The 13,180-nt window shown below is 41.2% G+C and overlaps 1 protein-coding gene across 24 annotated transcripts in view; it reads left to right on the forward strand.

Moving 5' to 3' along the window:
• GPD2 (glycerol-3-phosphate dehydrogenase 2) overlaps positions 1-13,180 on the forward strand; it is a 142,732-nt gene that overhangs the window by 54,776 nt on the left and 74,776 nt on the right. For 13 of the 24 annotated variants that reach the window (XR_011142032.1, XR_011142033.1, XR_011142030.1 and 10 more), the window contains 5 exons: positions 2-133; positions 670-828; positions 3,482-3,594; positions 3,693-3,771; positions 3,889-3,987. Coding sequence is in view for 10 of the 24 variants with exons in the window: in XM_068949424.1 (XP_068805525.1) it covers positions 2-133; positions 670-828; positions 3,482-3,594; positions 3,693-3,771; positions 3,889-3,987 (582 nt within the window). In the remaining 14 variants the exon portion in view is untranslated. Of the gene's footprint in view, position 1; positions 134-669; positions 829-3,481; positions 3,595-3,692; positions 3,772-3,888; positions 3,988-7,784; positions 11,026-12,116 lie in introns of those variants that run through there. The other 11 variants (XM_068949425.1, XM_068949420.1, XM_068949428.1 and 8 more) reach the window with 2 other exon arrangements.

Here is a 13,180-nt window from a genome sequence, read left to right on the forward strand (position 1 = left end):
GGTAGCTCAGCATCTAGCTTCTACATATGGTGACAGGGCTTTTGAGGTGGCAAAAATAGCCCAAGTTACAGGAAAGAGATGGCCTATTGTTGGAAAACGTCTTGTATCAGAGTTTCCTTATATTGAAGCTGAGGTATGTGGAAAAGCTACATAATGCTCTTTGATTGCTTTCTGAGAAAAGGATCGTGTTCTAGATTAATCTGTCTCTCTGTAAAACGTCTTCATAAGTACTCTCCTTTGAGGTCCAATTCTGAGATGTTAATAAAATATGAATAAAGTTCTCTAAAGTGATTTTTTTTTTAATCCTGTTTTTGCTTTGCCCTTTCTGAGCACATTTTTAGATATATATGGCCATGTTTGATCTCAGATGCATTTTTTAAAATGTTCTAAGGAAAAAGGAGGTCATCTAATGTTTCTCGGGTATGTAGGGTGGGATCTATTTACAGACTTTATTTCTTTATTTTGTTAGTAGGACCAGTGATGCAATTTGTGATGCTGAATGTCATTTCCAGGCAATATTCTTGTTCGTTTTTTTCATCCTATTTGCCAATGCCTTCTGTTGTTTTTACCTTCCTATGAAATAGCTCATCACAATGCTCAGCTGTTTAAAAAAACATAAAGCATGGCTTCCCCCCCTCCCCCCCTTTTTTTAATCTCTTACTATTCTAGGTCGTATACGGTGTAAAAGAGTATGCTCGCACTGCAGTGGATATGATTTCCCGCCGTACGCGCTTGGCCTTCCTGAATGTGCAGGCTGCTGAGGAAGCTTTGCCAAGAATTGTAGATATAATGGGGAAAGAACTTAACTGGAGTGAGCAGAAAAAAAAGGTACAAAGGGCATTTTTCATCTGAAACTGTTTTGTTTTCCTTAAGTAGTTTCCATGTTAACAATCTGAATCAGTTGAATGGAAAACTTCAAATGATGCTTTCTTCCTGTGAGAATAATTCCCTTGGCATATTTCAGTATGAAATACTTTATCAAAATAGTTATCCACTGAATTTGTGTTGGTTGGAGGTGGAGGGGAAAAGTGAAGATCTGTATCCTGGTGTTCCCTAACTTAAAAAACAAAAGCAAATTTGGCATTATTACCTTATTCCTGTTTAGATGTTTTGTTTGCAGTGACATTTCTCAACAGACCAGCCTTGGAAGAGAAGGAGGATCTTAAGATTGTGTGTGTGTGTGTGTGTCACTTCTTCCTTTTTGTCTGCTGTGTGCTTTTTAAAGTGATACTACAATTCTTTGGCCTAAACGAATATTTGTAAGGTCACTGTTAGCTTCCTATTCCCCTAGTGCTTTTGTGCTCAGTTATACAGTGTGGGACTCCTCTCGTTTTAGTTACGGTGTTGGTAGTGTAGCCTGCTGTATGTGAGCTGGTCTCGGTACACCTCCTCTGTAGTTAACGGAGTTTGGTCAGGTGACTTACCCTAAATGAAGGCATCCGCTTTGATGCGTTGAGTTGAATCCTACAGTCGCATTTAGATCTCCACAAACTGTCAGGAGAACTTTGGGGAACCAGCTTAGATGCAGATACCCTGTTTACTGAAATGAATCCTACCACTTCTGACTTATCACCGAAGTTGCTGACCATCCTTTCTTTCTGTTTTTATCACAAAAGATGAATGTCCAGAATATTATAGACCGCACATTTAATGCCATATCAAGTATGGTGGAAGAAAGAAAGCACGGCGAGTGCCGTATCTAAATGGGGCATGTGGTTTGGAACTTCTTTCTCTCTGTTAAAGTAGATGGGACGTGTGAATGCTCATGTAATCCTTCCACTCCAAAAGGAATAGGAAGTTTCCCTTTGCTCGCTCCTGATACCTTTTAGCCAGTTAGCTGTTTCATTAAGATTCTGCAGGGAGCTCATCTGAATCCTGCCAGGCAGAGGACCTGCGGTGACCTGAAGCCTCCCCAGAGGAATGCATGAAGAGAAGGATACCGTCATGTCGGTTGTCAGCTCACAGCTGTGAGCAGCGTTGCTTGTGTGTGTGTGTGTGTGTGTATGTTGAGCAACCTCACAGTCAGAGGTGTTTGACCAAAATTAGAGAGATGTCTTGCCCTCACTCAAAGAAGCTTGCTCATATACTAATTTACCGCGTTAGACAAGGTATATGCAGCCGTCCATAACAATAGATTAGAAAACATGAAGTTTCCAAAGCAAAAAATTTGCAACTGATGTGCCGTTAGAGTTGCATGGGCGATCTTAGCAGCGGCAGTCTGCAGTGAGGGAGCTATGCACCGCTTCTCGCACCGCAAAGCTGCAGCAAAGGAAACGGGCAGGTGTCGCATGTGCCTGTGCGGCTTACAGAGCCGCCTGTGTGAGCGCGCTGATGGAGCAAGGCACGGTCCCTAGGTATTGCATCCCCTGTGTATCCACCGGCGAGTCTGTGGGGAAAAATCTTTCTTTTGGATGAGGCTAAATTCCCCCCCCCCCCCCCCCCCAAGATACTGAGTGTTGTTTCTGTAACCAGACTTGGGCCATCTTGAAGTGCTACATTTTTACTGCAGTTCTGTGGGTGTCTTTTATTTTTTACTTTTTTTATTACAGCTTGAGGGACAAGGCAATTCCATGCATATTCAGAATGTGCTTTTTAATTTAGGTCTGATAAGACCATTAACTTTAAGTCTCTTTTGGTTTGGGACTTTAAAGGTAACGTGCATGCTTATATTGAAATATGTGAGGGTAGTCCTGTATAGCTTAGGTGGTGTCCTAATAATGCCTTAAAGAGCAAGTCTTTGCTAGATAAGGAAGACCCTTGGCTTAAAATGACACGTGTGTGTATACCTAGGAATTTTTTACTGTTAGTGCAGTACTCAGTATACTTGTATTTATTTGTAATCTGTAGTGTGAACTTTCATACTGGTGACTTTTGTGGCAGATGCTTGTGCCACTGTTAGAACCATGTTTGAACCCGTAGCTGCAGAAAAGAACTGTGCGCTCTGCAGTACATTATGTATTGGAGAGGTTTATCGTGTATTAATACTGACTGCAGAAGAGCTTACACTGAACTTTCAGGTAATAACTTAATTTTACAGCTATGAAAAATGCAGTTTAAAACATCAAGAACCAGCCTAGTGTTGATCCTCCTGACTTTTGCTGATATTAGACAGTTAAGTGAAACATTGTGCCAAGATACCAACTGTGAATTAAACAGTGTTTCATAGGTAGTGTTCTTCCTGACCTAGGTAGAAACAGCATGTGTGACTGAAGGCATGATAGGATCCTAGAAGTGTTTACCCAGTCCATGTGTCCCAATATTATTATCAAGTCTAGTAAAGACTTCTACCTTTTATCAAGACTAAAAAGTGCCTAAGCTTATGTAACTTATTTTTTAAGATATTTTCAGATACCGTCTGCTTAATATTTGGACCTTATATAAATTCTAGTTAAGCGGAAGCAACTAATGAAGTACTACGTTAAAAATAATTATGTAAATTTGTTATTCCTTAAAGAGAGACAGTTTTTCTTTTTTGATATAGGAAGAACTTGATGCTGCTAAGAAGTTTCTATATTATGAAATGGGCTACAAAGTAAAGTCTGATCAATTAACAGACAGCTCTGAAATCAGTCTAATACCTTCAGATATTGAAAGGTGAGTGAAGTAGAAGTAGACTTTCCTATGTTGTTAGCAATTCATTGCTGTCACGCTCTTGAGTGCTGTTTTTCACGCTGATGATCCTTAACTTGCAGATACAAGAAGCGATTTCATATGTTTGACAAGGACAAGAAAGGGTTTATTACTATACTGGATGTCCAGCGTGTCTTGGAGGTAACGCTTTCTTATGTTCTGTTATTTTCCTTTTTAAAGCTCTTAACTAAATTGCAGAGTGTGGCATAAATAGTGCTGAATAATCCAGTGACGTTCTTCTGTATTTTTTTTGTCTAGAGCATCAGCATTGACATTGATGAAAATACACTTCATGATATCCTAAATGAAGTAGATCTGAACAAAAATGGACAGGTTGAGCTCAATGAGTTTTTGCAGGTAGGCGTTTCTTTGTAACGAGAGCTGTACCTTTAATGAACAAAAGTGTGGGCATTGGTTTACTTGCTTATATCCCCCCTGCTGGCCTCCCCCCCCCCCCCCCCCCTTTGCTGGAGGGCTGGCTTGGAGATGAGGGGAGTGACGCTTGGGTAGTGCAGTGGTGTTAATGCTATTTGCCAGCTCCTGAGACAAAAGTAACTGACACACGACCGTCCTCAAGCAACTTTGAAATGCAAAGATTTTTCCTGTGCAGACATTAATCTTATAAGATCAAAGGAATAGACACTGTATGGAAAACCCACCTGAACTGCACCTTCTTATGTAGAAATGCTGTTTAAATTGAGTCAAAATGAGACAATTGCCCATTGAAAGGTATATCACACAATTATGTACATTGACATTTATGTGGGCCTAGTAAGTGGTTAAAATATTCAGAGTAGTTTAGTAAGTACTGGAGAATGAGGAAATATAAGTTTGTTGTTGAAGTGTATCTAGTCCCTATTATCCTGTTTTAACTTCTGAATTAGCTAAAGGCACCTCAGTTTGTACGAAAGATAATACGTTAGCAACCCGTACATCTCCTATTTGCAAGGTTTTAAAATAAGAAAATTAAAGGTGCTACAAAATGTTTGCTCGGCTCCCCTTGCATGAACAGTTTGCTTGCAACCAGCTAGTTTTGTTTTTGTAGAGCCTTTCTTGGTCAGGTGTTTCAAGTGACTGCCATGTCTTTCCTGCATGGTGGCAATGATGAATGCCGAACATGAGATAAATTAATGCTGGGGATTTTGGTCAATGTCAGCCCTTTCTTCACTGTGTCAAGTTAAACAAACAAGATCAAGGCAGAGGAAATGGTAATTGTCTCTCTCGAGATGAGCTGCAGATAAGAGCATTGTTGAATCTAAATGCAGAAAATTTTCACAGGTTGTGTCCAGCATTACAAAAGGGGAGTATTTATTTGCCTAAAATGCAGTGGTTTAGCTGTGTGAGTAAAATGCCTTTTTAAAAAAAGGGGAGGGGGGGTGGAGAGCAAAAGAGAGAAATAGTGGCTTTGGGAGCTTATGCTCATGGATTTAAATAAGACAATCGCAGGTGGTTTTCTGGCTGTTGAAAAAAGCTCTCCCTCTCATGTCCCTTTGCATATGAAAACTTTAATTGGAAAAAGAACTATTTACTGTAATGGGGGTGTTAAACTATAATTTGGTTAGTTTGGATACGTTGTGGTTAAGAATTCAAAACAACTAGCAATTATGCCTACTGTGTTTTTTGGTGGGTTTCTGTGTTCTTTGTTTTACTCTGAATTATCTCATTAGGGACAGGCATATTTCTAAAATATAAATGACAAATGGCTGCTTTGGTATTTTCAGTGTTGTTATATATATAATATTTTTTAAATTTTCTAACTTGTTGGCCAGTAGCTTCTTCTGTGAATTTCACAATGTAATCTACATATTTAAAACTACTAATTGGCACTGCAATAAGGATCACTTGTGCATATGCGCTTCCTTCCTATAGAGGTGGACAGCAGCACCCAGGGAGCTGTTGTGCAGCCGAGTGTTAAGTAGGAAGTGTGGTAATAAAATTAACAGGAGGTTGCCATGGAAGGAACAAAATACATTAAATGTTTGTTTAATTTTTTTAATGGATCTGTTAAGTCAGTTCCAATACTTTTGTGTTTGCTTTCTGAAAACTTTCAAGTAATTGCATTTTACCGGCAGAATGCTTGTGGAAAGCTGTGTGCAAATATTTGTGGACGTTTATATTAGAATATAGGAACACGTTGTACCAGGGTGGGGAGCGGAGCAGTGCCAAGTGGTTTCATTCGACCAATAGTAGATTGCCAGTGTAACTCAAACAATAGTCTTGCAGGAACTGCTCTCAGCAGAGACTAATGCTCACAGGTGTTTCACAAATAAAAAAATGAGCTGAACTGATCAGTGTTTATTATGAACAGGTCATTCTGATTTTAAGTTTTAGCATTTTTTTTCCTTGTGTATCAATATTGTACAAAGCAGCCCTGGTGTCTTGGTTCATATATAGTGTTTTTACACCTTAGCAGAAGAACTCATCTGCATCTGATCCTCAGTCTGTTGCATCAGTCTGCTACTCAGGTGGTGCAAACGTGCAGTGTTTCCACTGTGGGAGTGATGCAGAGTTTTAACAGTGCTCATGTATGTGTACAGCTGTCTTAAGGGAGTGGTTATTTTTGCTTAAGGCTTGCATACAGAAGCCTTGTGCTGCCGTCGTTTATGCTCAAGAAAAGGATGAAAACCTTTAAAACTAATTTTGGTATGTAGAGGTAAAAGAAAAGGAGGGGGCTTTTTTCCAGTGCCATGTTTCTTTTGGGATCCTGACAGATCTGCATATTAGAAACTCTTTTTTTTACATGGCAGTGCTGAAGGATCAGCCAGCTTTTCCGGGCTGGAGGGGACCCAGGGTCATCAGGCTGTTCAGTTCAGGATAACGTGTAGGCCCTCTGCCAAAGCGCATGCAGTAAACGAGATGAACGCAAGACCGGTGGCTGAGCACATCATAAAGTGCAGTGGATGGGAGTGATGGCAACACAGGTCCTCCTAGAGCCTCGGTATTTGTAAACGGGTGCCACTTGGGCTGTGGGAAGGGAGACGAGGCAGAACGCGAGGTCCGGACGCTGGGAGACTTCCCTTGCCGCCTGCGGCGGCTGCTCCTGCTGCTCTGCTCCCCGCTCCGGGGTCCGCGTGGTCCCGCAGGGCTGCGCAGGGTCAGCAGAAGCTGGGGAGGTTTCCCAGCCTCTCCTGGGTCCGCAGGGTGCTGGGCTCCATCCTGTCCCCTTGCCCTGCCCAGGCAGACATGCCTGCTTTCGCAGGCGGAGGTAACTGTGGTACTACGCTGGCGCAGCCCCGCTCCAGATAGCACCCTGCGGAAGGGGAGATGCCTGCAGGATTCTTAGTGCTCAGCTGGAATAAGGCATTGCAATTTTTAAAGTGCTGATTGCTTTGCCTGTTAGTCTTCTACAAGCTGACTGCATGCAATTTCAGGTCTAATGCCCATTTTATCCATGGGATAAAGAAGAATTTAACTAAAATCTTAGCACTGGTCTGTGTTCATTAAGGTAGAGCTGAGTCTAGTTTCAAGGACTTAAAGGCAAATTAGTTTTTAAAGTCTATAAAGGAATTTGGATTTGAAATAATTGTGGAAGTCAAGTACGCTTTCTCCACAAAGAAGGGCAGCTGAATGAAAAAGGGTATAGCCCAGGGTCTTAGGTACGTCAGGAAGTGTGTTCTCCTTATTCTGTGTTTAGCTACTATCAGATTATTTAAAAAAAAAAAAAAAAAAAGCCTATAGAGTAGGGGGGGTATCCTCGTTCTGAAACGACGCTGGAGAAACCCAGCGTCGCTGGCTGCCTGCACCGTTGCTTCCAAATGGATCGTGTCTGATGCTTTTCCTGCCGCTTGTGCTCGGGCAAATCACGCACTGATGTTTCTGGAAAACACGAACGGACTTGCGAGTGGACGTCGTTCCCGAGAGCTGCGTCGGCTCCTGCCGTCAGCAGCCGCCTGGCCGGAGAGCTCGCGGCGTCCCCGCGCCCCTGAGGCCTTAATAGGACGCAGCCGCGCGCCTCTGCTCGTGCCTGGGCCCCTCCGTAAGCCGTGCCGGGGGCGGTGTGCGCGGTGTACGCGCGGGGACCCCACCAGTTACGGCTCTCCTACCGTCCCCCTCGCTGTTGGCGAAGGTCTCCCCGTCAAGGGCTGTAACTTCTGCCGTTTGATCTTCGTCTTGCGCATAAGTTAATAGCGTGCTCCAAATGTTGTGTCTTTAAGCTCATGAGCGCTATTCAGAAGGGCCGCGTCTCTGGGAGCCGCCTGGCTGTCCTCATGAAGACTGCTGAGGAGAACCTGGGTCAGAGGGTGGTAATTCCCGTGGACCGGAGCGGTGGCGGACTGTGAGTCTGAACGACCCTGCTTACGGCCGCCCAGTGCTGAAACACATTCCAGTGCTTTCGATTGTCTGTGCTCGTCCGAGATGACTTGTATCTGCCCATCAGTGTAGCCCTTACAGAAATACATTGGTGCATCTGTTTTTCTTATTAATGGTTTTCTGTATAGCTCTTAATACACCAGTATGTGGCCTTTTGGAATGGGTATGCTTTAGACACAGTTTATTCACACGAGTTCGGGAATGCAGTCTGGGAAGATTCACGGGCGCTCACAGGTGCTTGTGAACATGCTGCCTTGTTCATTAACTTTCAGATCACCTTTACCTTTAAAGAAAATGATGCTGAGAAAGTGAATCCCCGCTTTAAAGAAAGCATTACGTGGAGTTTTGCAAATGTGCAAAACTCAAGTGCTTGAAAGCTCCTGATCTGTCCCCCTCGGAAAAGAGCAAGGGGGAAAACTGGTGTTCTGGAGTTCAGGATGGTATCACAAAGCAAACAAGAACCTGAAACTTCCTCGGGTAACGGTGATGGGAAGCAATTGTCATGGCTGTTTGCAGAACCTTCCATGGGTGGCTGCTTTTGCTCTTCTCAGTGCTGTATTATTTCAGTGGTATCAATATTTGGCTAGACAAAAATATTGGCTGTATGAAGCTGGAAAACTACAAGACTAGACAAAAAAATCTCAATTTATCACCCATAACTTAAAATTTTGATGTTAAAAGCTGTGGGACAACTTTTCTCCTATATTTGTGGGTTTAAAAAAAAAAAAAAAAAAAAAGCTTCCTTTACTAAATTACATTGTCTAGAAGGTGATATTTTATGCTGTAAGGTGTTGCATACTGCTTCCAATTTTGGACAAGTACTGGTGATATGTAAAATGTGACGGTTTTTGGTAGTAGAGCAGTCTTAATAATTTATTTAGAAAATTCTCAAATATAAAGTGAAACAGTGAAATTTATTCTGTTTCCAGTAGATTTTTATAGAAAAGTGAAAGGGCTATTTTTCAGCAGATTTATATAAAGATTTTTTAAAAAAAAAAAAAGGACTACTCATTTGAGCTGTTTTCAACAATGTTGCATCTGACTCTTTGCTTTTCTTTTGTTAAGTTGACTAGGATCAAGATCAGATGGGAGATTTCCACCTAATATAGAGCAACAAAGGGAAAAATAATATCTTATTGATTAATTTTTCATTCTTTTGTATTCTTTGAGTATAAATGCCAGTTTACATCCCAAATGTGAAGCTTCAGTTCTAAGGTGACAGAATTGCTACTTATATAAAATTGGGTAAATTTTATCTGATGTCACCACTTTCCTTAATAGGATATAGCAGTGCACTAATGAACAGCAAAGATTACCTTCGCATTTCTAAAGGGAAAATACACACTTAGACGAAATAGAGGTGCTGAGGAATATTAGCATATAGTGTGATAGTAACAAGTACAAATCTTGTTTGGGGCTGGGGTGGCAGAGTCTTTATAAACAAAAAAAAAAAGTTGAAAAACAATAGATCTCTAAAAATGGGAGTGGGGAAGCCTCATTTAAAATTCTGTAAACCACTATTTCTCTCAGTCCACACACTTAGTACCATCTTCAGCAAAGGAGGCAGTCATTAAGAAATCTCAGGTAAAATGCCTGGGTGTCTTTGTTTTTGTTTTTGTTTTTTTTGAATTTGCCTTGTACTTGAATGCCGCTAATGCTAGGGGGATCTACCTTTCCTTGCCTGGAGCGTGACGAGTTAGGTACAGCCTCTGCGAGCGAGGCTTTGCACACACTTGACTATGTAAGGATTTATTTTATGAACAAAAAGGGTTCGTTTCTGTGGTCCTATTAATTATTCCTTTTGAAACATATTCCAGTATTTTCAGATAAAGTATCAAAATGTTTGGCACAGCTTCACACTTCAGAAACCCTCTCCCGATAAAAGGGACGAACACAAAACTAGACTTTAGACGAGTTGCAGAGTTGGAGGGAAGCGGAGGTCCAATACAGGGGTTGCTTTGGCTCAGTGAGCAAGGTAAGGGGGGGAGGCCGGGGGAAGAATCTGTTGTTAATAATTCAAAAAAATAAAATAAAATAAAAGTGGCACAGGAGCTTTTCCAAGCCAAGTGAAGAAAACAATTGTATTTAGCTTGTTTGGTATGGCTGAAAAAAAAAAGAGAGAGAAAGAAATTCTCCTTTGCTCCTCTGTGAACTGCGCTGTCAATGCAAGTTTCCCTGCGCAGGCAGGGTTTTCTGCTTCGCACACAAAGTATGCTCTTTGCGTGGGTGGGTGGTGGGGCGTTTGTTTTTTCGTTTTCTTTTTGTAGCGGTGCGTACAGAACGTGACGTCGGGGTTTTCTGGCTGCGGGTACCTCCCCGATCTGGATTTGCCTTGCATCTCGGGCGCTTTACTGTCATGGTTCTCTGCCTTTTTTGTATGGCGCAGCAAGATCTTGTGTAACTACTTTGTACAGCCAGAGAATATTGCATGTGTTAAAACAGTTAAATCCATATGTGAAAAAAATCCAGAACTGCTCATTTAATCACCCTACATTTGTTTTCTGTAAAGTTTTTTCTGCTTCCCCCCCACCCCCAATGAATGTACTGTTGAGACAGTTGTAAAATGTGACTGTTGCTTTGTTCTGATCCTAGCTGGAAAATTGTACTGCGATTTTGAGGTGAGAGTTGGAGTTTCTGGAGGGTGTTCTGTTTTTTAAACCATCTGTAGCCTGCTTGTTGGGGGGGGGGGGTGTACGTGTGTATGTACATACTGCATGGTTTTACACGTGGCACTTACGTGTTCTGTTAGGTTATCGTTCTAGATTGAACTGTTAAATACTGTGTTTGAGGTGGCTTGTCGTTTTTATAACTGTCCTGATGTTTTATTGTCGCTATTTATTACTTTTGATATACAGAAAGAGCTGCATGCATTTACAGAGCAATAAGAGGATGTATTTAATGTGCCTTGTTTTTAACTGAATAAGAACTGAAAGCATGAATCAATAAAACTGGTTAAAAATGGTCCATTCACTGGCACCTTGGTGTTACAGCAGTTACAGAAACAACTTTGATTAGCCTTGAAAAAGTTTAAAATAAAGGTGGAAAAATAGGTGCTTTTTAATAAAACGTGACGTAGTTTTGTCTGTATGTTGCCACTTCAGCTCAGAATTTAGCACTTTATAGTTTACAAGTGAAAATTAGGAGTTAATACAGTATTTAACATTCCCAGGAAGTGCAAGCTGTATGCGTTCGCTGATGACATACAGGGTAAGGTATTCGGTGCTGCAATCTCATACTAAAATTACAACCAGCCTATTGTGACTGTTTTTCTTTTTTTTTCCCCTCCCAGCATAATCCAGGCCAAGTGTTCCTTTGCACTCTGATGAATTTTATCATAACTAAAATCAATAGAAATGAATGGAAAAGATTACATAATCCATTTTGATCATTTTACATGTCAAGTTAGTCCAGGGTTGCCATGTGTTGATAAATGTTCTGACAGAAAAAATGCTATATATTTTCATTGTCAGTAAATCAGTAAAGCTGTTATCGGTTTTAACACAAATTTTATAATCTCCATATTATTTTATAGGTTTTAATTTACACATGTAATAGGGATACTGCACAACTGCAGTTTAGCTATGCTGAATAGAGAGGTTGTGTACATACAGCCAGAATAGCTCCCCTCCCCGTATCCCCCCCGCCCAGGAATAAACAGGACTGGTACCTCCGGAGTATAATTATAAAGATTATGAATTTTATATGATCTGTGTTGTGTAAGTAATATGTCAGAAAACATTTGCTATAATCATCTCTGTCTCAAATATTTTGCAGCACTAAAATTGCCTTGGGGCATGATCCCGAATTTGTTACTCGAGACAAAACTCTCATTGAAATGAATAGGAGTTTTTCCAGAGTAGTATTTCAGGACTGGGCTCCTTTGCTTTGTGTGATTTCTTCATCGAATATTAAGAATTCAGATTTATTGCAACTTATGTTGACTTGCTCACTGCAGCCTGCTTTAGAAATATGATATAGAATATCATAGCAACATTAATATTTAAGCATTGATGCTTGAACTGGGTGGTTCCCATGTCAAACATGAAATGATTGCATCTGTTGAGGAGGGAAAACCATCTTCAATAAGGATGAATCTTTGCTCCTAAATAAGCATTGTTTTTCCTTACTGAAAATGAAAGGTCTTTCATATTTTTAGGTTTGTTCTTCTCCTTCAGGGTTTTAGTCGTCGTTCCCTTAATTACCGCCGAGCTGTGAATGTGTATGCTGATGCAGGAGCCTTGACCGCACAGAGCATGCCGCAGTACCTGTGTACAAGAAGGTTATAGACTTCATTTCAAGATCGGTACTTTTTTCACTCTGAAGATGCCCTGGCTGTAAGCGTTTGCTAGGGTAATCCCTCTTCATATTTTGCAAAAAAGCCAGGGACTAAATATTGTTCTTCTGAGCAAGCTGTTATCTTATTGTTTTTTTTTTTTTCTGCAACTGTCTTCTGCAAGCACTATTATGTATTTTAGATTATCCAGCTGGTTATGAGCTTTGGCAAAATTTTGGGAAATTTTAATTGTGCATTTAACTGAAGTTGACCCTAAGCAGACGCCAGCAGCAGCCGCTGTGCTTTGTCTGCCTTCTCCGAACCGCTGCAGCCCGAGACTGCTCAGTGTAACTTGACAGGCTGGAGCTGTGTTAACCCCTCGCATTTCAGCAGGTTGGGTTATTTTTATTCAATGGCAGCTGTTAGTGTGTGCTTAGACCAAGAACATGTATGATGGGGCGCTTTCCTGAAAGTAACGTATTCTTTGTGCCAGCGAGCTAACGTACAGCCCCAGTTCAGACATCTGCAATAGGATAGGGCTGTAGCTGGATATGTGTCACTAGTTCTTCTCGATAGGATTTATTTAAGTAAATAAGGCAAATTTGGTTCTGTCTTACCAAGATAGCGTAATCTGTTTGTCTAACTGATGTAAATGTAATTAGCTCGGTCAGTAGAGCTGACACAAACTGAAGGCAGTCGGACGGGCGTAAGCGGATTCGAAGGTGCTCTGGGAAGCAGGCATTCCCTCTCGCCAGCCCCAGCCCTCCCGCCCAAGCAGGCGCTCTGCCTCCTTTCGTTTGCTCTCTTCTCAATTGTTGCTTAGTTTGTTTTACTGAAGCACAAAGATTCTTTTTTTTTTTTTCATATCTACAATTAACTGAATTGCAATTCATTTTTATGCAAGCTGAGTTTTCCCTGTCCAAGTCAAGAAGCTGTAAATCTTAGATCTATTGAGCTGACAGTGAA

This window comes from Struthio camelus, chromosome 6, assembly GCF_040807025.1.
Source record: "Struthio camelus isolate bStrCam1 chromosome 6, bStrCam1.hap1, whole genome shotgun sequence".
NCBI lineage: Eukaryota > Metazoa > Chordata > Aves > Struthioniformes > Struthionidae > Struthio > Struthio camelus.